Genomic DNA, 25,267 nt, shown 5'->3' on the forward strand with positions numbered 1-25,267 from the left:
CGGATATATATATTTTTTATTAAATAGGTTGAATGTATATTTTTTGTCAAATTTAATATGGGACTTGGGTCCAAAACAGGGACTGTCCCATTGTGGAGCACTCGTTAGTGCAGCCTTTAGTCCACCCCGTGTTAATAAAAATAAAAATCACTCACCTCCTCCATTTGCTCGCGGTGCTGACTGGAGGACAGGACCTGCGAGACGTCATCACGCTGGAGCGCAGGTCCCATCCTGAGCTTCCAGTCAGCAGGAGGCACGAGCAAATGGAGGAGCTGAGTGGTTTTTTTGTTGTTCTTTTTTTGCAGAAACAGAGAAAGGGGCACTAATAGGGGGCATTATTCTAACTAGGGGCACTAATGGGGGCATTATTCTAACTAGGGGCACTAATGGGGGCATTATTCTAACTAGGGGCACTAATAGGGGGCATTATTCTAACTAGGGGCACCAATAGGGGGCATTATTCTAACTAGGGGCACTAATGGAGGCATTATTCTAACTAGGGGCACTAATAGGGGGCATTATTCTAACTAGGGGCACTAATAGGGGGCATTATTCTAACTAGGGGCACTAATGGGGGCATTATTCTAACTAGGGGCACTAATAGGGGGCATTATTCTAACTAGGGGCACTAATAGGGGGCATTATTCTAACTAGGGGCACTAATAGGGGGCATTATTCTAACTAGGGGCACTAATGGGGGCATTATTCTAACTAGGGGCACTAATGGGGGCATTATTCTAACTAGGGGCACTAATGGGGGCATTATTCTAACTAGGGGCACTAATGGGGGCATTATTCTAACTAGGGGCACTAATAGGGGGCATTATTCTAACTAGGGGCACTAATGGGGGCATTATTCTAACTAGGGGCACTAATAGGGGCATTATTCTAACTAGGGGCACTAATGGGGGCATTATTCTAACTAGGGGCACTAATGGGGGCATTATTCTAATGGGGGCAGTAATGGAGGTATTATTCTAACTGGGGGCACTAATGGGGGCATTATTCTTGCGGGGGGCACTAATGGGGGCATTATTTTAATGGGGACAGTAATGGGGGCATTATTCTAATGGGAGCAGTAATGGGGGTATTATTCTAACTGGGGGCACTAATGGGGGCATTATTCTTGCGGGGGACACTAATGGGGGCATTATTCTTCCTGGAGGCATTAAATCTGGGGTGCACTAATGGGAGCATTATTCTTACTGTGGGGCACTAATGGGAGCATTATTCTTACTGTGGGGCACTAATGGGAGCATTATTCTTACTGTGGGGCACTAATGGGAGCATTATTCTTACTGTGGGGCACTAATAGGGGGCATTATTCTAACTGGGGGCACTATTCCAACTGGGGGCACTAATGGGGGCATTATTCTTACTGTGGGGCACTAAAGGGCCCATTACTCTTATGGGGGGCACTAATGGGGTTATTAATTCAAGGCAGTACTATTGGGGGCCACAGTATGATAGTGACTTAACGTGGTTGGTATTTTTTGTTGGAAAAGGTGGCAACCCTACTTGGGAGGTCTGCAACTCATGCTGCAAAAACCCAATTCACATAGGGCTACAGGGGCAGAAATATTAAAGCACTAAAGTGTTTTTTTTTATATATATATATTTTTTTTTTATGGGAATTTCAGTAAGTTCCTTCCTACAGGACATCACGTGTAGACGTACACAATCTTCTATCCTGCTGCTAACAGTCACTATTTTGCTATATTTCTGAGGCCCCGCCCTTAGACTCCGCCTCCTCTTGTGGCCAAGCTGTCATCCCAACATTTCCCTCTCCTCCCTGCTTGTCGTCGCCATGGAGATAAGTAGCCGTCCGAATCACATGTCTTGGCGATAGAGGAGGCAGCCGGGAAGGAGAGGCTAGTGCGCAGGCGTGAGACGCTGCTACAGACACAGCGGTAGTCTGTAGCTGCCGTACTGGCTCTGATCTTGGGTTTGGCTGCGTTTGCTCAGCACGTCAGCTGCCTCCAGCCCACCTCTCGCAGTCAGCGGCTCCGTCCCTCCCTCCATCTGGCTGCAGGAGCCGCGATCGTGCCTTGACCGTCAGAAGCCGGCCATCCTCCTCCTCCTCCATCCCTGTCTTCATTGGGAGCATCTGCGGCTCACCTGCGGAGAGCCTCCCATGCCCTTGAGCATAGTAGCCATTATCTGATCTGCCTGTCATTCACCAGCCAGCCTCACTGCAAGGGCATCTGGACACCGCTCCTAATTTGCAGATCCATTTTGGAGGTGCTGATAATGGAGGGAGGCGCCTATGGAGCCGGTAAGGCTGGAGGAGCCTTTGACCCCCAGACTTTCATCCGGCAACCTCACACCGTCTTAAGGATGGTGTCTTGGGTAAGTCACGTGATGTCTGTTCCTGAATGTGATGGCGGCGCTGTATCCCTTTAATTGTCCGTCTATAATCCCTTGGCCGCCTTCGGGATTCCAGCTGTGATCTTGGTGCTTGTGGGAAGGTCGTGGGGACATTACTGTACATTCGATGTGCAATCGCGTATAGGGGCTTCTCGTGGTCCTTGGGAGCAGAGCGGCTCTTGCTGACCCATAGGAATCCGTGTCGCCTGTCAGGGACTGGCATGAAACTTGCCTTAAGCATTTACAACGAAAATGAGCCGAGCATTTGTTACCGTATACACAGGACCCGGTTATTTTGGGAGAAAGTGGGGAGTATGCTGGACCCCGTGGACAGCTTGATGAGCGCTCCTGAAATCGGGCAGGATCAGAAGGTTTCCTTTGGATTTACTTTCTAGAAATGGCGCACCAAAACCGTATAATGGCTGATGACATCATTACTAATGTGGGTCAGGTAGAAAGGTGGCTGGCAATTTCATGGAACGGAAAATTCCTGCTCATGCGCCACATGTATCTAATGATTGTCCTTACTTTTCCAGCTTTAACGCTCAGACTGTTTTCAAATTGTGGTTATGGGAAAAAAAAACTACAGTGTGAACGCAGCACAATCCCTGGGGACATCGCGGAAGCCAAACTTAGCGCCCATTCACACCACCGTATTTATGGGTCCACATCCATTCCGCAATCTTGTGGAATGGATGCGGACTGGTTCATTTCAGTAGGGCCGCGAAAAACGCGGCTAGCACACCACGTGTTGTCCGCATCTGTAGTTCTGTTCCACAGCCCCGCAAAATATAGAGCTTGTCTGCAAATTGCAGACAAGAATAAGCATTTCTATTGTAGACTGGCAAAATGCGGAATGCACATGGACCAGTATCCGGGTTTTGTGGGCCACAAAACACATCGGTCTGTCTTAAGGGCCCTTAGGCTTCTTTCACACAGTCAGTGTTTGGTCAGTGATTGTGAGTCAAAAACAGAACCGGTTCAGAGCTTCCCGTGATACCGTATCTCTGCCGAGGCTTCATTCCTGATTTTTGGCTGTATCGTTATAATGCCGTGCAGTCCTTGGAAAGCAGCGCGCTCATCATGCGGAATCGCGCTCCCACATGGTCACGCTCTGCTCATTCGGGAAACACGATTTGTGTGATGCAGGGTTAGGGCAGGGTCAGATCACGTCTTCACCATCTATTTAACATCTATGTTGGGGGCGGGGAAGGATACAAAAGCATAGCACACCACGCTTTTCCATCCTGCAGAGTTTGGTTTAAAAACGTATACGTTATAGTAAACGGATGCCACTGTAGAGCATCTGACTGAGGCATTCGCTAATATACTTTAAACCAGGGGTGCACAACCTTTTTTAGTCTGGGGGCCGCGTTGTCACATTGCTCTATTTCAAGGGGCTGCAAAAAATAAAGTGTTAATCAGCACTTGTTTGCATCAGCCTATTACACAGTCTGATGCAACGTGAATGGGGAGGAATGATCGCTACCACAGTCATTGCTCCCTCCTTCAGTTCTGTTGATTATCGGCAGCACATTCCTGATTACACGATGAGAAGTGCTGACAATAATTGTACGTCTTTCATCCTGATAAAACATGTAAATCAGCCGACAAACGAGTGATCGCTTGTTTATCAGCTGATCGGCGGCACAATTATACAGGATTGATAACTGTCCCGAATATCGTACAGTGTAATGATTTGTAACACATTCCTGAAACAGAAGACAGCGAGACAATAACCAGTAAGCACTTCCCTTCACTGCAGAGGATGGCGCTCACTGGTGATCACCGCCTCCTGCCCCCAGTTATAGGGGTCCTACAATAACCAGTAAGCACTTCCCTTCACTGCAGAGGATGGCGCTCACTGGTGATTACCGCCTCCTGCCCCCCCCCCAGTTATAGGGGTCCTACAATAACCAGTAAGCACTTCTCTTCACTGCAGAGGACGGCGCTCACTGGTGATTACCGCCTCCTGCCCCCAGTTATAGGGGTCCTACAATAACCAGTAAGCACTTCCCTTCACTGCAGAGGATGGCGCTCACTGGTGATTACCGCCTCCTGCCCCCCCCCCAGTTATAGGGGTCCTACAATAACCAGTAAGCACTTCCCTTCACTGCAGAGGACGGCACTCACTGGTTACCGCCTCCTGCCCCCGTTATAGGGGTCCTTCAATAACCAGTAAGCACTTTCCTTCACTGCAGAGGATGGCGCTCACTGGTTATTACCGCCTCCTTCCCCCAGTTATAGGGGTCCTACAATAACCAGTAAGCACTTCCCTTCACTGCAGAGGACGGCGCTCACTGGTGATTACTGCCTCCTGCCCCCCGTTATATGGGTCCTACAATAACCAGTAAGCACTTCCCTTTACTGCAGAGGACGACGCTCACTGGTGATTACTGCCTCCTGCCCCCAGTTATAGGGGTCCTACAATAACCAGTAAGCACTTCCCTTCACTGCAGAGGACGGCGCTCACTGGTTATTACCGCCTCCTGCCCCCAGTTATAGGGGTCCTACAATAACCAGTAAGCATTTCCCTTCACTGCAGAGGATGGCGCTCACTGGTTATTACTGCCTCCTGCCCCCAGTTATAGGGGTCCTATAATAACCAGTAAGCACTTCCCTTCACTGCAGAGGACGGCGCTCACTGGTTATTACCGCCTACTGCCCCCAGTTATAGGGGTCCTACAATAACCAGTAAGCACTTCCCTTCACTGCAGAGGACGGCGCTCACTGGTGATTACCGCCTACTGCCCCCAGTTATAGGGGTCCTACAATAACCAGTAAGCACTTCCCTTCACTGCAGAGGACGGCGCTCACTGGTGATTACTGCCTACTACCCCCAGTTATAGGGGTCCTTCAATAACCAGTAAGCACTTCCCTTCACTGCAGAGGACGGCGCTCACTGGTGATTACTGCCTACTACCCCCAGTTATAGGGGTCCTTCAATAACCAGTAAGCACTTCTCTTCACTGCAGAGGACGGCGCTCACTGGTGATTACTGCCTCCTGCCCCTAGTTATAGGGGTCCTTCAATAACCAGTAAGCACTTCTCTTCACTGCAGAGGACGGCGCTCACTGGTGATTACTGCCTCCTGCCCCTAGTTATAGGGGTCCTTCAATAACCAGTAAGCACTTCTCTTCACTGCAGAGGACGGCGCTCACTGGTGATTACCGCCTACTACCCCCAGTTATAGGGGTCCTTCAATAACCAGTAAGCACTTCTCTTCACTGCAGAGGACGGCGCTCACTGGTGATTACTGCCTCCTGCCCCTAGTTATAGGGGTCACACGATCAGCTGTGTTTCTGTCCAGCAAGACAGGGGCCGCAAACCTTGGGTCTGGGGGCCGCATGCGGCCTGCAGGTTGTGCACCCCTGCTTAAAACGGGTGGCAAAAACATGATGTGAACCCAACCTTAGGGCTCATACACACAAATGTTTTTTTTTTTTCGCATCCGATCTGCATTTCTGTTGGTCGGATGAGGATCGATTCACTTCTGTGGGGCCACAAAAGATGTGGACAGCACTGCATCCGTATGTCCGTTCCGTCGAATCTGCAAAAATGTAGAACATGTCCACATTACGGACAAGGATAGGACTGTTCTACTATGGGCTGGACATTCCGTTCCGCAAAATGTGGAATGCACACTGCCAGTATCTGTATTTTGCGGATCCGCAACTTGCAGACTGCAAAACGGACGGCGGTCTTATGCATGAGCCCTTAGTAGGCACATCGTAATGTGCAGGTGGGTGTTACCATGGCTGAAAATGCACAATGCCACAGCACCCTGCATACACAAAATATATCCGCTAATGCTATACTCACTGCATAAAGGAATGTGAAGTACTTGGCAAATACATTTTGATCAAAGTCATTTGTGCCCATTCAGGACGGCAAGGTGGGCTCTTTTGCATGGGCACCTATGTTAAATGCTATGGTGCCAACCAGCATCCAATGAACTTACGGAAGGCCGCTTCCACACACACTTTGTGATTGCCGCATTTCTGGACTGAACTCTGCATCCAGTAATTTTATAATACCGACCTCAGGTCTACTGTGCTGTACTTATATAATTCAGTGAGTACAATACAATAGACCTGTGGTCGGCAGGAACAGACCGCATCAGAAGGGCTGATTTACACCACCACGCTCGGCCCGGAAACCCATGTGTCGACCGCAGCTCCTCTGACTCCAACTCCCTGCTTCATGGTCATTTATGATGCAGTCCGTTCCTACGTGATTGTAGGTGTAATGAACACGGCAAGGCACCATTTATTTTTTTCTTAACTTCTGTAAAAACTTCCTATTCTTGTCAGCAAAATGGACAAGAATAGAACATCTGGTTTTGTTTGTTTTTTGTCCCACGTGTGCTGTCCGCATCTATTGTGGCCCCATTAAGATGAATGGGCCCACATCCGATCTGCTATCTGTATCGGATGCAGACCAAAACTACGGCGGTGTGAACACGGTTAGACAATTATCAGCCCCATAGGATAACATGGGGGAAGTCTCCATTCACACATCTGTGTGTGTGTGTGTTTTGTGGATCCGCCAAACACGGACACCGGCAATGTGCGTTCCCAATTTTGCGGACCGCACATCGCCGGCACTATGATAGAATATGCCTAATCTTGTCCACAATTGCGGACAAGAATAGGACATGTTCTATTTTCGGGACCGGAAGTGCGGGTCTGTGTTTCCGGATCTGGGCATCACATTGTGCGGCCCCATAGAAATGAATGGGTCCGCAATTCCTTTGCGGAACGGAATTGCGGACGTGTGAATGGAGCCTTAATGTTGCCGATTTTCTGGCAGAAAATGTTGCAGAGTGTGAGTGGACCTTAATTCTGTAGAAGTCAGAGATACATAGCATTATAATTCTGTGGTCCTGTTAAAGGAGCAGTGCCCATATCTGGAAATCGCGCTCCCACATGGAGCGTGTTTTTCGCACTGGACACGTCTGAAAGAGGCCTATGAAGGAGCCCTTTCAACCAAGAAATAAAGCGTAACCAATGTATCACATGAATACATCAGGCACCTGATCACAAACGCCAGCAAAGAGGGCAGTTCTGCCAATTATTGAAACCACAACACAAGAAAGACGAAGGGTATGATCACACGCGCCATTGTACGAGCTGCAACAGGCCCTAATTAGGACCGCATTGTTAAGTCTGTGTCTACTGTTAATGGCCGTGCAGCATCGGCAACACCACACTCATGCGGCCGTGTGGTACTTGACCACAGCTTGGCCATGTGGCAACCCCAACATGACAGTGCTGTGTGGTTGTACCCTAAGGCTACATGGCAACATATGTCGCCTGACAGCAAGCCTCAAAGGAATCGTATGACTAGAAATATTTGTGCGACTGTCACACGATTATTTTACAGCCGCATTTTGGGTTAAAGAAACTGACAAGTCACAAGATTTTTTGAAGTTGTCTCGGTGGCAGCATGTCACGTGTCACATTGCGACACCATTGACAATATTTAGATGCAATGTTGCGCAATTTTCATGTCGCACGACACCTGTTGCTGTGTAGCCCCAGCCCAAAATTATGAAATTTCTACTTAAATAAACTCCACATCTCGAAAAGCTACTAAATGGTGTCCTCAGATTGCGAACCATTTTCCAGCTGAAGGGTTCCCTTGAGTCTCCACTTCTCCTGCTGTATAGCATGCTGCCCGCAGAACAGCACCATGTGCCTGGTTCCCTTTAGAAGAAACGGGCAATCCCTTATTCTTGCGTGTGGTTAGTACAACATACTTTTTTTTTTTTTTCACAATTTGTGTTCACCATTCTTTACACGAGGAGCACATTTATATTGTGAACTGGATTGTGATGATGGCCAAATCTGCAATTTTAAGTAGTTTTTATATAAAACTACCATATTTTCCGGCGCATAAGACGACCCCCAACTCTTCCATTTAAAATATAGGGTTTGGGCTATACTCGCCGTATAAGACTACCCCTAACTGCCCAGCCCTCCCTGTATCCAGTCCAGGGAACTGACCATGGCAGCCAGGGCTTCAGTAGCGTCCTGGCTGCCCTGGTAACCTATCTTTTTCTTTTCACATTCCCAGTTTCCCACATAGGAACTACTAGGGGCTGGGAAATTATGGTGGGTCCATTGCCATGGGGATCTGTGGATGGCACTGTTATTGGGGGGGGGGGGGGGTGGATCTGTGGATGGCACTATTATAAGGAGGGGGATCTGTGGATGACACTGCTATGGGGGGGAATCTATGGATGACACTATATAGCATCTTATGCTATATGTGCCATCCACAGATCCCCCTCCCCATAACAGTGCCATCCACTGCCCCCCCCCCCCCACCCAGTAACAGTGCCAACGATAGTTAATACGGTAGATCTGCCGTGGCACAAGACAGTGGGAAAAGCTGAAAACCTTTCATGTGAATATCTAAGACGGATCAGTATGGAAGAAGGTAGTTGTGATAGCGGAGATGAGGTTGTGCATTGTAAGGGCTTGTGCTGTCTTGCTATACCGCCATATGCCTCTAGTTACATACAGGGTTCTTCCTGTTTGATTCCATGTCAGTTCAACAGAGAAAAGATTGTGAGATCTGACGCCATAGTATAGAACACTGCCAATATTGTGCCAAATGAATCCCCCCTAAAGTGCCTATGGCTCTATAATATGGAATTCTTCCATGAAGTCCCTCTGACAGGAACTGCTGCAAGATGGCTGCCGTCCATTACAACGTAGAGCACATGAGTAGGGATGAGCGAACTTTGTGTTTGAAGTTCAGCGTACAAGGTTCGGGTTACCATATAAGTTTGTGGTAGCGGAATCCATAACGGAATTCTTAGATAAGCCGAACTTGAAACACAAAGTTCGCTCAACACTACGCATGAGATTTTCATGTGAGTCGTCAGAAAGACATGACGTGAATGCTTCATTACTGGACGTCATGTGATTTGCAGACGTGTGACCACTAAAATTAGAGCTGTCCTTCACCAAAAGTCTGTTTAGCCCCAGCATTAAAGGTGTTGTCTCATCACAGACAATGGGGGCATATCGCTAGGATTAGTCTTATAGGTGCAGGTCCCCTGCTGGGACCCGCACCTATATCGAGAACGGAGCCCTGCAAAGTGGTGGCTGGGGGACGCCGGTCTGACCACCACCAAGCTGTCTACCCATGGAAGTGAATGGGAGCGTACCCGGTGCTGGGACTCGCAAATATATTGAGAACGGATCCCCGCAAGGTGGTGGCTGGAGGACGTCTGTCTGGCCACCACCAAGCCGGCTCCCTATACTATTAAATAGGAGCGTACCGCGCATGCGTGGCCCCTGTTCCTATTCATTCTATGGGGCCGACGGAAATGGCTATTTTCGCCAGCCCCATAGAAAATAAATGGAGGGCGGCTGCGCATGTGTAGTGCGCCCTCCTTCACTTGCGGGGCTTCGTTCTCAATATAGGTGTGGGTCCCAGTGGTGGGACCCGCACCTATAAGAAAATGGGGTCATATCCCAGCGATATGCCCCCATTGTACATGATGAGGCAACACCTTTTAAAGGTTTTTTCCGGGACTAGGGCTCGTGCACACAAACTTATTTTTTTTTCCTTGTCTGTTCTATTTTTTTTTTTTTTCTGCAGCCTGACCCATTCACTTCAATGGGTCCGCAAAAGGAAAACGGAAATGACTCAATGTGCATTCCTTTTCCGTATGTCCGCATGGACGTTCCACAAAAGATAGAATATGTCCTATTATTGTCTGTGTGTTTTTTTTTTTTTTTTTTTGGACAAGAATAGGCATTATTACAATGGATCCGCAAATATAAACAGTGCAAAACGAATGTCACACGGACGCCATCCGTATTTGTTTGCAGATCTATGTTTTGCGGACCGCAAAATACATCTGGTCGGGGGCATGAGCCCTAAGTCATCAATGTAGAGGCAGGAAGAGCAGGAAAGGAAACTTGATAAAAATAAGGTAAGTTCACAAATGTTGGATTTCAGTTTTTGGCGTGGATTTTGCACATAAATGCACTAAAAATCTGCGGTTAATCTTCGGGTGAATCTGCTGCACACCCACAGCAAACTCAGAGGCTCTGATTTGAGTCTGAACATACCCTAATAAGAACCATATACTCCATGTCACGCCAGTCTTCCCCCACTGGTGTATTTTTTATTTTATAATTATTCCTGTACTTTGATTAAAAAAAAAAATATATATAATTATAAACCTCCTTTCTGCTGACCAAACAGTAAGAATGTTTAAGTGCCCCCTAACAATAATGATGCCCCTCAGACAGTATGATATCTCTTTAGTGCTCCACAGAGAATGATACCGCTAAGTGCACCCTCACAGCAGGGTGATCCCTTGGTGCCCCTGACACATTGTGATGCCTCCTTAGTTCATCCTCACAGTAGTAGTAGTGCCCTATCTGTGTATCTGTGCCCCCTTACAGTAGTAGTAGTGCCCATTGTGCTCCCTCTGTGTTAAAAAAAAAAGCTAAAGAAACCCGAAGTAACTACTTGTCCCGCTTCTAAAGCTCACAGCCCTCTCTCCCCTACAGACACAAATTGCAGATTTCTGGGCTGCAGGCTGAGTGGTAGAGCAAGGAGAAGTCTTCCTGCTTCACCATTCAGAGTGCTGCTGGCCTGAAGGAGGGGAGGAGCGCAGGGAGCTGAGCGGTGAGTGACAGGACCCAGGTCCCTGTGCTCCAGCAATGAGCGCTTCCATCTGTATTGCATTCATTGCTTCTAGGCCCTGGTACCCCGTGAGAACTGGCACCTGCGGCATACCACCCCCTTCCTTAGCATGCCACTGCACAGGGGTCCAGACAGCTGTTGCGTACTGCCAGTTGAGTACCCCTGATCTAGAGAAACAGCAGGTTGTTAAAATAATTTTTTTCGTTTAGATATCAGAGCAATCAAATGATAGTTATGTTTTAACATAAGGGTCAGAAACAGGGTTTTGTTTAGCCTCTTGATTATTATTTATATATTTTTTTTTTTTATATGTAAGGGTACTTTCACAGCAGCGTTAAAGGGCTTCTGTCACCCCCCCATTTTTCATTTTCGGGCATATTAAAATCCTTATTGTACGACTATTCCCTATATAGGGCTCTTACCTTGTTCTGTGGCTTCATTTCATAAAAAATCAAGCTTTTAAAATATGCAAATGACTTCACTACCAGCAAGTAGGACGTCTACGCTCACCTCCCCTGACTGGCCCTGTCTGCAATTCAAATCCCGCTCCTGCGCCCTACGTGTCTTCATTCTTATTTTAAAAGCTCAATATTTTTTATTTGTTATTATTATTATTATTATTATTATTATTATTATTTTTTTTTTTTTTATGAAACAAAGCCACAGAACAAGGTAAGAGCCCTATATAGGGAATAGTTCTATCTTTTTACGGAACGGCCAGGTCGCGGACCCATTAAAGTGAATGGGTCCGCGATCAGATGTGGCTGCCCCACGGTGGGTGTTCGAGCATTGTGGCCCGCAGCATTGCCACTGGGCGCACACATTTGTGTGCAAGAGGCCTTAATTTTATGTAGCACTATGTATTTTATATATATATTTATATATTGTGACACAATGAGAGGTTTGGTCTGAGAAAACAGGTATTTTCCTCCCAGCATGTGCTGCTGGGCTGATTTACAGTAAGGTGAGGTCTGGGTTTTGGCAGCACCTGGCTGTCCTTAAATAGGCAGCTGGGCTCAGAAGCCATGTCTGTGTTGGGATCTGGGAGCCTTGTGTCTGGATGAAGGCTTGCTACCTGTTTGGCGTGAAAACAGGTTGGTGCTGCTATGGTCAAGGACTCTTTGAGGCAGAACTGTGATTGGACCGCGCTACAGCCAGGGAGAAGGAGACGCCCATTGAGAATCCCTGGCGTCTCCTCCTCCCTGTACCGATGCTAACCATTAGCATACCAGGCGGGCAAAGGGAACGGGGGGCACAGCGGGTAAACGGAGCGGCGCCCAGACAAACTAGTAGGCAATATTACATCCCTGCACTATGCCCTACATAACCTGCTACTTATTTCATAACGTCTGCACCCATGAAAGGTCCTCTTTGAGTATCAGTTGTGCGCTGTCTGCATTAGTTTGTGTCACTTCTGTCAGGTTTTAGTTATTTTTGACGGGAGTAGTAGTCCTGTCTGTTCATCTTATTCCCATTATAAATATCCAATGCCTGACAGAACTGAGCACAACTGATGTTCAAAATAACCCAGATCATTATTATTATTATTTTTTTTGTGTGTTCTGACCGATCAATCCTTTACATTTACCAATCATAGATAACGGATCGGTGCTCATTTATTTTAAAGGGAACCGGTCATGTTAAATATGGTGTCTGACCTGCAGGCAGAGGTTATAGAGCAGGAGGAGCTGAGCAGAGGGATATGTAGTTTTATGGGGAAAGATTCAGTAAAACTTAGTGTATCCATTTATATTCCTGCTTATTCTGGGCTTTGAAGTCCAGGAGACGGTCCCATCAGTGATTGACAGCCTTTCCCCTATGACGGTCCATCACTGATGGGACCATCTCCTGGACTTCATAGCTCAGAATGAGCAGGAACATAAATGGGTAAACTAGAAGTTATACTGAATCTTTTCCTATAAAACTATTCATCCTCCTGCTCTAAAACATACTGCCTTCAGTTTAAACACCATGTTCAATGTGACTGCCCCTTTAAAGGGAACCATTCACACAACCTTAAGTGTTTTACGGCCCACAAGCCACTAATACTGGCCGCGTGCACACTGCATCGTGGTGAAGACCCTTTGACTTCAATAGGTCTGTGGCCAGCATGTTGTGGAGAAGTAGAGGATATATCCTACCCACGCATATGCAGAAGCTGTGATTTTTCTCTGTATGTCTATATAACAATTCACTTTATTGTTACTACTCTGCTGTTTTAAACTTGGACAGCGCCTGGACAGGACCTGGCTTGTGTGAAATCTGTCACCAGCGACTTCCCATCCAGCTATTTACTTAACGGCCCTTTATATACGGACCAAGAATCTTAAAGATGATCAATAATGAGCAAACATAGGAATGCTAGTTAGTGATTACCTGGCAGTGTAAATGTACTGCCGATTACCCAATAAACAAGCGTTTCGCTCGTTGATCAGGTAATCCGATCGTTTGTGCATACACCAAAAATTGTTGTTTGCCGGCAAACAGCGAGCTGCAATGGGAAGAGTAATGGCATTCGCGATCTCTTCTCCCCATCTCTGGTGGAGATCGCTGCATGTAAATGCACTGGTCTCCTCCACCAGTGAGCAGCAGATTGTCGGGACGGGACGCTTTCTCCCTGATAATCTGCTCTGTCGTCCCGTGTAAAGGGACCTTTAGACACACAGATGTGGGGCACCTGAATAAAATGCTGGTTAGCATAGCAACTTCAGTCTTAAAACGCCTTGGTTTTTGGCGCAGTTTTGATTTTACAGTCACAAATCACCCCAGTAAATGTACCTTTAGGGTACAATCCCATAAATATACAGCACAACTGTCTGCTGCATTAAAACTATGACAGAAAAAGCCTTGTATTACGTGCAGTTTTTGCTTCAGATATGCCTGTGGACCCCCCCCCCACTCCATTGTAAAGGGTGAAATTAACTGGAGAGTCTGCAGTGACTGCAGTTCACGCCTCGGGTCAATTTCCGCTGTGGTATTTCTACGTAGTGTGTGGGTGAAGTTTCTTAAAATCTCATTTTTACAGGCACTGTACAATACTGCAGATTTGGTGCCTGAAAATCATTGAGGGAGATTTATCAAAGGGAAACTGGCTTAGTTGCCCATAGCAACCAATCAGATTCCACCTTGTATTTTTCAGAGCGCCTTTGGAAAATGAAATGTGGAATCTGATTGGTTGCTATGAGCAGCTAAGCCAATTTCCCTTTACACCAGTTTGATAAAGCTCCCGCATTGACTGCAGACCCGCAGCCTTCCAGTCATGTGTGCACATAGCCTTAGCGATTAAATCTGATGACCATGGCAAGCTGCTCATTTTGCCGCTAGTTGGTTTTACATATATACTCTAACACAGGGGTTAACGACCTCCTTCACCACAGCTGTGGTGAAACTACAACTCCCAGCATGCTCTATTGAGAGTTCTGAGAACAGCAAAACAAGTGTTAATGCTGGGAGTTGTAGTTGCACCACAGCTGGAGTGCTGATACCTGTTCTCAGTGGTAACATTTCAACAGCATGTATATAACAAAATGTTAACACGTGGGGCGCTTTTCCATCAGCCGAGTAGATTGTTCTGGGATTACAGGTCGCTTCTCCTGGTTTATACCATTGCACTCTATCCACGTGTGAATATTGGTTTGATCCACAGTGTTCTCCTTTGCTGAATACATAAAATTCATGACGGGACTGCCGTTTCATCACTTTGCTTTTATTTTATTTATTTTTTCAGCTGGGTCGAAGTATTTCACTCTTTTTAGGCCTCAACTTGAATGGGTCCGTGATCCGTCTGCACCGTAAAAAAATAGATGATGTGATGTGGTGACCACACGCTGGTGACCTCATATTGCGGACCCGCTGTTTGCGATACGACCACGGCTGGGCAACGGGCGTGTGCATGAGGCCTTATGCTGAGAAATAGATTAAATCCCAGAATAAATATCTTTTTCACCAGTGTGACGACTATGTTTGCAGTACAACAGATGGGCTCGGAACACCGCTTGCTCTGTTTGGCTAGTCCTGATTTTGGCTAAGAAAATTACAGCAAATACTCACTGTAATGTCTTTAAAGGGAACCTGTCACCGGGATTTTGTGTATAGAGCTGAGGACATGGGTTGCTAGATGGCCGCTAACACATCTGCAATATCCAGTCCCCATAGCTCTGTGTGCTTTTATTGTGGGGGGGGGGGAAAAAGCTATTTGATACATATGCAAATTAACCTGAGATGAGTCCTGTATGTGAGATGAGTCAGGGACAGGACACATCTCAGGTTAATTTGCATATGTATCAAATCTGTTTTTTTACTCAATAAAAGCACACAGAGCTATGGGGACTGGGTATTGTGGATGTGCTAGTGGTAATCTAGCAACCCATGTCCTCAGCTCTATACACAAAATCCCGGTGACAGGTTCCCTTTAAAGTAATATTTCAGGATTTTGTTATTGATGGCCTATCGATATCTGATCAGCAGGGGTCCAACACCTTGCACTCCCCTCGATAACCTTAGTTTTAGCCCTGGACAAATGCATATCCATCTGGTTACTTTAATACTGCCCCCATTGCAGTCCATGAGGTTAGTGCTACAGTAACCACATCAGTCAGCTACTCGATGGACAGAGCTGTATAGTTGTGCTGGAGATACTGTGAACTCGCAGAGCTCTGCAGTCTCTTCAACCAGCTGATGGGCAGAGATCCTGGGAGTCTGCCCCCTCACCGAGGATAGATCATCAGTATTAAACATTGACAACCCTTTTAATGTGTTAAAGGAATTGGTCGCTTTTAGGCTGGTTTCACACAGGCGTTGCGGGAAAAGGTGCGGGTGCGTTGCAGGAACATGCGCGATTTTTTCCGCGCGAGTGTAAAACATTGTAATGCGTTTTGCACGCGTGTGAGAAAAATCGGCATGTTTGGTACCCAAACCCGGTTTGGGTTAGGTGTTCTGTAGAGTGTATTATTTTCCCTTATAACATGGTTATAAGGGAAAATAATAGCATTCTTAAAACATAGTACATAGTAGTGCATAGTACAATAAGGCTGGAGGGGTTAAAAAAATAAATAAATAAATAAATATTTTTTTTAACTCTCCTTAATCCACTTGATCGCGCAGCCGGCATCTCTTCTGTGCACAGGAATAGGACTTTTGATGACGTCACTGTGCTCATCACATGGTCCAATCACATGGTTCATCACCATGGTGAGGGACCATGTGATTGGATCATGTGATGTGACGTCACCACAGGTCCTTAGCCGGCAGCTCAACATTACAGAAGAAGATAGAGATCCGCAACTACGCGATCAAGTAGACTCGGTGAGTTGTTTTTAAAAATGTTACCCCTCCATCAATTTTTTACTTTGCATTCTGTATTCAGAATGCTATTATTTGCCCTTATAACCATTTTATAAGGGAAAATAATACAGATCGGGTCCTCAGCCCGATTGTCACCTAGCAACCATGTGTGAAAATTGCACTGCATCCGTACTTGCTTGCTTGATTTTCACGCGGCCCCATTCACTTCTATGGGGCCTGCGTTGCGTGAAAAATGCAGAATACAGAGCATGCTGCGATTTTTCACGTGATGCGTGAAAATTGTCGCTCGTGTGCACAGCCCCATAGAAATGAATGGGTGAGGATTCGGTGTGGGTGCAATGCGTTCAACTAACGCATTGCACCAGCGTGGAATACTCGCCCGTGTGAAAGGGGCCTTAAAGGTTTTTACTTTAATACCGATGACCTAGTATCCGACATCTGGGACCCCTGACGATCAGCTGTTTGAGAATGCACCGTCAGGGGTCCCAGATGTCGGACCCCCACTGATCAGATACTGATGACCTATCAAGAGCTATTTAGAGGATAGGTCATCATGTATTAAAGTCCTGGAAAACACTTTTAACCCTTTGGCTACCGGAGGTTTCTTTTTAGTTTTAGTGTTTTTCATTTTTCATCCCTATTACAGAGGACCTTTCACTGGTCCTGACATTACAATATACGGTAAGTACCTGGCAGTGTAGGGCATATCCTTACCATTATTTTTTTTCCGATGGGCTGCTCCATTTCCCCACTGTGCCCGCCGTTCTGGTTTCCCTGAGAAACGCGCCTATCTCCTCCTCCCTATACTGATGGTATGGATTAGCATACAGGGTGAGAAACCAGAACGGGGGGCACAGCGAGGAAACAAAGAAAAAAATAAATAATAAGCGCAAGGACATCTCCTTAATATGCCCTACAATGCCAGGTACTTATATTGTAATGTCGGGTCCTCTTCGAGTTCATTTTAAACGCTGTGTTGGAAGATTGGCACCAATGTCTTACATTAAGTGCCGCATCCTTGACAGGAAGAGCATTCTCCTTGTGTGATTTTTCTGCTGATAGTGGGTCGTATGACCAGACCTGTCTACTAACAACCTTTATTGATATACACTACGCAGCAAAACTGGTGCACTTATAACATGGAGAGGGACATGTCTGGTCAGAGGAATTTGTCAGGCAATTAGGTGACAAATATAAAATAAATAAAATATAAAAAAAAATAAAAAAAAAAATATATATATATATATATATATATATATATATATATATATATATATATATATATATATATAGGAATGGGACAGCACTCCAAGACTTGAAAAGAATAATTATCTTTATTCACCCATGTGAAAAAATAGCAGCAACGTTTCAGCTCACAACTGAGCAAAGGCTCTGTTGTGAGCTGAAACGTTGCTGCTATTTTTTCACATGGGTGAATTTATTCTTTTCAAGTCTTGGAGTGCTGTCCCATTCCCGCATATATATTAAGGGTGAAGCTCATTCCCTTGGACATAGCACCTGAGCCAGCGTACTGGTGCCGCCGAATTCCCTTGTGTTTTTGTACCTATCTGATTGTCATGTGGGGATCCAATCCATTTGGATTTGTGTACATTTCCTGCCAATCTCATTGGAAGAAGACTAAGAACTTTTTTTCTCTCCATTTAATTTTTGTAACAGTTTTTGCCCACTTTACATATGTCCTTTGTTTCATTCCTGTTTATATATCACAATCAGACACTTCCAACCAATATTTTTTTATTTTTTTTAGCACATATTAACAACCAAACAATGTTATTCGTAACCTTTATTTAAACAATTAGCTGGGTGTTTTTTTTTTTTGTTGTTGTTGTCATTCCATGTATTTTAATTCCTGTTTTTGTCCCTTTTTTAACTTCCTCTTTGCAATCTTGCTTAACTTTTCCAGTCAGTCTTTTATTAACTGAATTAGGGCATCACACATTACACTCATCAATGTACTGCTCTTCTGTGGGCATCTTTTTTTAGGTCTATCAAGAGAACAGTAGAGCCGTCATACTGTTATCCTGATTCTACAGTTGATGATGATGATATTATTAGGATTACCTTGCAGATAACCTTCCTCCTCGCAGCAGTGGTAAATTCAATGGGTTCCTTAACTATATAGGATTTTTATGTCTCTGTGCTGGCCAGGGTGGATACAAATAATGATATATATATATATATATATTTTTTTTTATATTTATTTTTTATTTTTTTTTAATCTAAAAAATTGGATTTATTTTTATTTTTATATGGAATGCCTTTTGAGGAAAATATATTACCATCGAAAGGTTATTCCATCGTAAAATAAAGATTCTTTTCTTAATTATGTAGAATAAGGCTGTATATGTTTAATTTTTTTGGGTAAATAAATTCCATTAATCCATTCACAATGTCATGCTCTTCCAAAGGTTTTTGTAAGATTATTGGGCAGTTTCTCTGCCTACAAGATATTATCACAGATGTTTGGTTTACTTTTGCAGTTCTCAAAACTGAATTTGACTCAGCAGAGATCACATGCCTCTTCTTCACAGCAAAAATGTTATAACATGAACAGAGTTGAGAAAAATACCTTAACCCTAACTTCTACATCTACAAACCTATGAATACAGAATGAACCTAATCAAACTAATATGAAAAGTTGTTATTCTAAAAATCTTCATCTACTTGCATATTATAAGTTATACCAGCAATAATTAGTCTTTATGTAGAAAACTATGATTTAAATCAAATCCACCCTGGTGCTTGCAGAAGGTTAGTATTTAATTTTCAGTGGCATAGTACAGCGGAAATGAAAAAGGAAAACTTGGCAAATTTATTTAAAAATAAACAGCTTAAGGGCTCATTTAGACAGCCATAGTGTATTGCGGATCCGCAAAACACAGATACCGGCTATGTGCGTTACACATTTTGCGCACATGGCCAGCACTATGATAAAAATCACTTCTTGTCCGGGACCGTGGAACGGGACTACGGATGCAGACAGCACACTTTTGCGGTCCTGTTGAAATAGTATTTCATCCATGAGAATGTCCGTGAAGGGTTCGTTGTTGGTCCATGTGTCTATTTTTTTTTTTTTTTTTTTTTGCCCTCAGTGTGTCAGCTATATTTTACATGCACTGCTAGGCTGCAACACATGTCCTTCATTCACTGACGTGAATAAGCCCTTAAGCTACCAAAAAAGCAGCCTTATTGGTGAAATACCTTGCAACCACTTAACATTTTATGGGGCTGTTGTTTGGTGGACTCTTGATGGGGATCCAACTCCTGGGAACCCTGCTGATCAGCTGTGCGAAGGTCATGTGATGTCACGTGGCTTAGGTGCAGCTCAGTCCCATTCGCTGTAATGGGGTTAAGCTGTGATGCCAAGCTCAGGTGGACGGTGCTGTGCATGGTTAGCTGCAAGGAGAAGCTCTGGTGAGTCCATGGCTTCCTCAAACAGCTGATCGGTTGGGGTGCCAGGAGTTGGACCCCTCCGATCTCGTATTGATAAATACATGGTCGATAACTCGCTGTTCTAAGTTTAGAAATCCACACATTTTATGCCTGGAAACTGGAAAGAATATTTGATCCTAAACCTCTGCCATTTGACAATAGAATGAATATTCTTATTCTTGTGGCCTTAGTAGCACTGTTACTTTGTTAGGCATTTGTAGGCTTTGGTTTTTACTCCTGATCTTATAATGCGGCAGGATCACCAGAGCTGGCAGCGAGAACACGAGAGATGTCAGATGAAGAAGAACAGGATGGAGATTAAGACAAAAGGGTAATGAGAAGGATGGATTAGCATCGCAGAGGATAGCCGAGTCCATCTGTCCCTCGCTCCAGTCTGCTCTGGGGTGGGATATTGTGAATGTTGTGTCTTTCTCAGTCCTCTCTGAGGTTCCACATAATTTTTCCTCCAAATTATACTGTTAATATCATAATAAAACCCATTTAGGACATTAATTTACAAAACTTTTGTTAGGATGGGAACAGTTCATTCTGATTGTAGCGCATAAAACCCTGCTCTTCCCAATGAGAGCGTCTTCTCCGTGTTCAATTGCTTTAGAAAACAAAAATGACCGATTACAATACCTTCCCATCCCCCGCTGGACATAAGCATTTTTCCAATTTATTTATATTAAAGGGGTCAGCCACATTATAGTAATCCTAAGATGCCATCAGCTACTGTGCTGTGTGACATAAGTGGCAATTCATTTATCCCCTACCTCAACAGTTCATGTGATGACCCACTGCTGCCCATGGATGGGATATGTAAACAGTGGTCTGCGGTGGTCTCTACATCCATATGGTGGCGGTATTAGTGCGATTTATCCACATGGCCCCTTTCCTGGGTTTCCTTGGCTGCATCTACTTTTATGCAGGTGTTGAACATGTCCAATACAGGATGCATTTCATCATGTGCATTTTACCACAGCAAATTCCCTCCTCTATCTGCATATCTTTTTGTATTCCCAACAAAAGTGGAAGGGTAACCATTTAAAGGGGTTGTCCTGTTCCAGGAGGAAATCAGACAGCACATGTGGTCCTCCTGCAGTAAAGGATAGATTGTTGCTTACCCAACAGATTCTGCACCATTGCTCCTGTTCTCCTGGCTCTGATTAAGTGTCTGCAGCAGGCAACATGTGACCACTGCAGCCAATCGCTGCCCTTTCCGATGCATTGCTGAGGCTGCAGCGGTTACATGTTGTCAATGTTATGTCACTGCTGCAGTACCGTAATTGGAGCTCCGCTGGAGTAACTAGAGTGGCAGTGTGGAAACTGTCAGGTAAGTAATGATCAGTTCGTTATTGCAGGTTGACCACATGTGGTGTTTGGTTTCCTGCTGAAAGCAGACGACCCTTTTAAGTATGGAACTACATAACAGTAAATTGAAGTTGTTGTAAATGATAATTTTCATGAAATTACATTGCAGTTTTGGAACAATTTTCTTGCCAGAAAAGTGCATGTATGAGCAATTAATACTATGAATCCATGAAAAAGACCTGTCTTATGGTTAAAACGCGTTGATTTTATGCAGGAGGATTATTTGTTTATTTATTTTTTTATGAAGAAATAAATAATTGATTTTTACTCGCTGGATCCATTTGGACTTTTTTGCTGCAGACTTAAAGTGTACCTGTGTAAAAAAGAAAAAAAAAACTTGCATAATTGCTGTGCTTCATTGGAGAATCATAACTGTGAAGGAGCATGTCTTTTTTGGGCTTCCCTAATGTCTTCCCACAGCTAGATGCATTTCTCTCACAAGTAGTGCAGTGACCTCACTTCCCACTATGTTTACTTTCTTCTAGGGAGCTCAGAAAGCTGATAAGGCTGGGGAGGTCAGAATTACAGACACACAGAAAGAGTGTAGAGGAGTGTAGTAGGCGCTCTTAAAAATGAAAGGTGGAATCTGATTGGTTGCTATGAGCAAATAAGGTGGTTTTCCTTTACACCAGCTTTGATAAATCTCCCCCAAATTACCTAGCACAGGACCCTCATTACCATGACCGCTATTTTAGGGCTCCCAAATACAGTGCCAATGGCTGCCCCCTCATAGCAGTGATGATTAGAGGGGTGCTGTCTGTGTATGTGGACGAATGCATCGACTATGACTGGACTGGTGGACAGCAGCAGAAAAAGGTCTGTTCAGGTGACTGCTGTGTAGCCGACACTTCGCCTCTCTGCGGAATTCAATTTACACTCTACGAAGAACAAACGTACCGGAAAACTTCTTCCATTTGCCACGTACAGAACACTCTATAGGCTTTTACAAAAGAGATTGTGAATGCCATGGAATTTTATATACTTTAGTTTTATGGAATAAAAAAATGTACATGTATCGGGTATACTTTAATCTTAGGTTAAAAAGGCATACGTGATGCTTTTAAATGGGTTTTGCAGGGGAAGTATTTTTTTTTTTTTACCTGGAAGTGGAATGGGATTAAAAATCTTTACTCACATCACTGATCCACTGCCGTTATGTCACTTCAGTCCCTGCTGTTCTCTTCCTAGATCCAGGTTTGAGGGACAGTAAACAGCTCAGACTACTAGCATAGCCAATCGCCGTAGGGGAGTAATGATTATTCTTTTATTTAGAACTTATTCCACTTTTTTTCCCTCAAATAAAAAAAAAAATGTTGTCCCTACTTTGAGTCCGTCTGCCACTTATTCCCATTAGGCCGAATGCACATGGCCGTTGTTCACGGCCGTGAGCGGTCCGTGGAACGACGAGCTGGATTTCTGCTCAGTGCAGGAGCGCACGGCGTCATTGGTTGCTATGACGCCGTGCGCTCCTGCACTGAGCAGGAATCCAGGCCGCGGTTCCACGGACCGCTCACGGCCGTGAACAACGGCCGTGTGCATTCGGCCTTATTGAAAGAAAAAGCAGTCTGACTTGCATACCAATTGTTATAAGGTGGCCATACACATTAGAGTACTTTCACATTGCGGCAGAGGATTCCGGCAGGCTAGATCCATCAAAACGTATGCAAACTGATGGCATTTGTCAGACTGATCAGGATCCTGATCCGTCTGACAAATGCATTGAAATGCCGGATCCGTCTCTCCTGTGTCATCCGGAAAACCGGTTACATTTTTCTTTTTCTGCGATCTGAGCATGCGCAGACCGCAAAAAAAAAAAAAAACGGATCTGTTTTGCCGGAACACTCGGGGCCGGATCTGGCAATGGGAAACCGGAATTTTGGACGGAGATCAAACCGCAGCACACTGTGGTATTATCTCCATCTTGAAAAGGCAAACGGACTGAACTGAAGACATCCTGAACGGATTGCTCTCCATTCAGAATGCATGGGGATAACACTGATCAGTTCTTTTCAGGTATTGAGCCCTTAGGACGGAACTAAATGCCGGAAAAGAACAACGCTAGTGTGAAGGTACCCTTGGATAGAAGTTTGTTGCTGGTTGAATAACAAATCATCTGGTGAACGTTTGTTTCGCAGGCACGGTCATACAGCTTTTAGTCATATTGCCTTTTTGTCCCCTTTCCTCGAGCGTTACGGATTCTCTCAGGATGCACTTGGTGACACTCGCCTGATTTCACAAGCTCGTTCAGTAAGTTTTGTCTGCGATTTGCGTTCAGGGTTTCAGTTTTTTCCATGCAGCTGCAATGGGTTTTTCACGCGCTTAAAAAATTGCTAGCATCCGCCAGTGAAAAACGCATTGCATCCAGGTTACGTGTACATCTGGATACCTTCTGTTTTTCACTGAAGCCCCATTTGCTTGTATGGGGCGTGGGCTGCATGAAAAATGCTGAATATAGAACCTGCTGCGAATCTCGCACAAAGTAGAAATGATGCGTGTACACAGACCCATTGAAATGACCGGTTTAGGATTCAGCGCGGGTGCAATGCGTTCACTTATATACAAGTTCAGTGAAACCGGGTGATGGATGAGAGTTATTTCGGGAAACCTTCTTTTAAAGAAAGATCTTTCATCCATCTATGAGATGAAAATTTTAAACATGTCTGACTTCTTTTCAAACGGTGCTGGTATAGGTATATCATTGGTTAGCTAAAAGAATTGTTTGTGGTTAAATTTCAAGTGCCGAGCGTTTTTTTTGGCTGAAATCGTCCATTTTGATCAACATTAGGATCCATTCACACGTCCGTGGTGTGTTGTGGACCCGCAAATTGCGGATCACAACACACCGGCTGGCACCCCCTATAGAAATGCCTATTCTTGTCCGAAGCTGCGGACAAGAATAGGACATGTTCTATCTTTTGCGGTGCTGCGGACCGGAAGATCGGGGCCGCGCTCCGCAAATGCGGATGCAGACAGCACACTGTGTGCTGTCCGCATCCATTCGGTGCCCATAGAAAATGAATGGGTCCGCACCCGTTCCGCAAAATTGCAAAACGGATGCGGACCCATTTGCGGACGTGTGAATGGACCCTTAGACTGTGTGTATGGGCAGCTATACTTGAGGCAGCAGCCTACGTGTCCCACCAAAATCCGGACGTGCAGATTTTTGTCATGGATTTAGAGCAGGGGTGCACAACGTTTCCTGGTTGGGGGCCACATTGCCAGACTGAACCAATGACGAGGGCCGCAATTAAAATGTAAAGGTGTGTTAACAACTGAAATATTGTACTTATGGCATATTGAACACACATTATATACTATTAATGTCTAGTTACACTTCTAGGACTCCCATCTAATGGGAGAAATACATAAAAAATGCATGTGAGCAGCCACAAGACATAGGCATACATGTCTGTTACCAGATGGTTGGGGGCCGCACAGAATGGTATCTGTTACCAGATGGTTGTGCACCCCTGATTTAGAGACTATTTTGCCCCAGATTTTACGCATTTCATTGGAAAGGGTGAAATCTGCATGCATCCGCACAAACGGTGTACATGCTGAGGATTTCAAAATCTGTACTGCAGCACAGTTTAAGGGTCCGTTCACACAACCGCAAAATGGGTCCGCATCGGTTCCGCAATTTTGAGGAAGAGGTGCCGACCCATTCATTTTCAATGGGGCCGCAGTGTGCTGTCCGCATCCACATTTGCGGATCTGCACTTCCGTTTTACGAAAAAATAGAACATGTCCTATTCTTGTCAGCAATTGCGGACAAGAAAAGGCATTTTCTATGAGATTGCTGGCGATGTGCGGAACGCACATTGCCGATGTCGGTGTTTTGCGGGGATCCGCAAAACGCATACGGATGTGTGAATGTCGGTGTTTTGCGGGGATCTGCAAAACGCATACGGATGTGTGAATGGACCCTTAGTGTGGAAAATCTTCCTCAGTGTAAATGAAATTTGAAATATTACGCAATACGGACTGTGTGAATGTGGCCATATAGTCATCCCTTTGCTGGGGAGAGCACAGAACATCCATTTGCCTACAGCGATATTTAGTACCATGTCTTGGCAAAAAGTTCTGTCTTTGT

At 45.0% G+C, this 25,267-nt stretch overlaps 1 protein-coding gene across 2 annotated transcripts in view; it reads left to right on the forward strand.

Annotated features, from left to right (window-relative positions):
• Window positions 1–1,865: 1,865 nt before the first annotated feature.
• Window positions 1,866–25,267, forward strand: part of SYNGR1 (synaptogyrin 1) — a 40,564-nt gene continuing 17,162 nt past the window's right edge. For both annotated transcript variants that reach the window (XM_044301060.1, XM_044301061.1), the window contains exon 1: window positions 1,866–2,349. In XM_044301060.1, the coding sequence (XP_044156995.1) occupies window positions 2,251–2,349 (99 nt within the window). In that variant the 5' untranslated portion in view covers window positions 1,866–2,250. The remainder of the gene's footprint in view (window positions 2,350–25,267) is intronic.

Source organism: Bufo gargarizans, chromosome 7 (assembly GCF_014858855.1).
Source record: "Bufo gargarizans isolate SCDJY-AF-19 chromosome 7, ASM1485885v1, whole genome shotgun sequence".
NCBI lineage: Eukaryota > Metazoa > Chordata > Amphibia > Anura > Bufonidae > Bufo > Bufo gargarizans.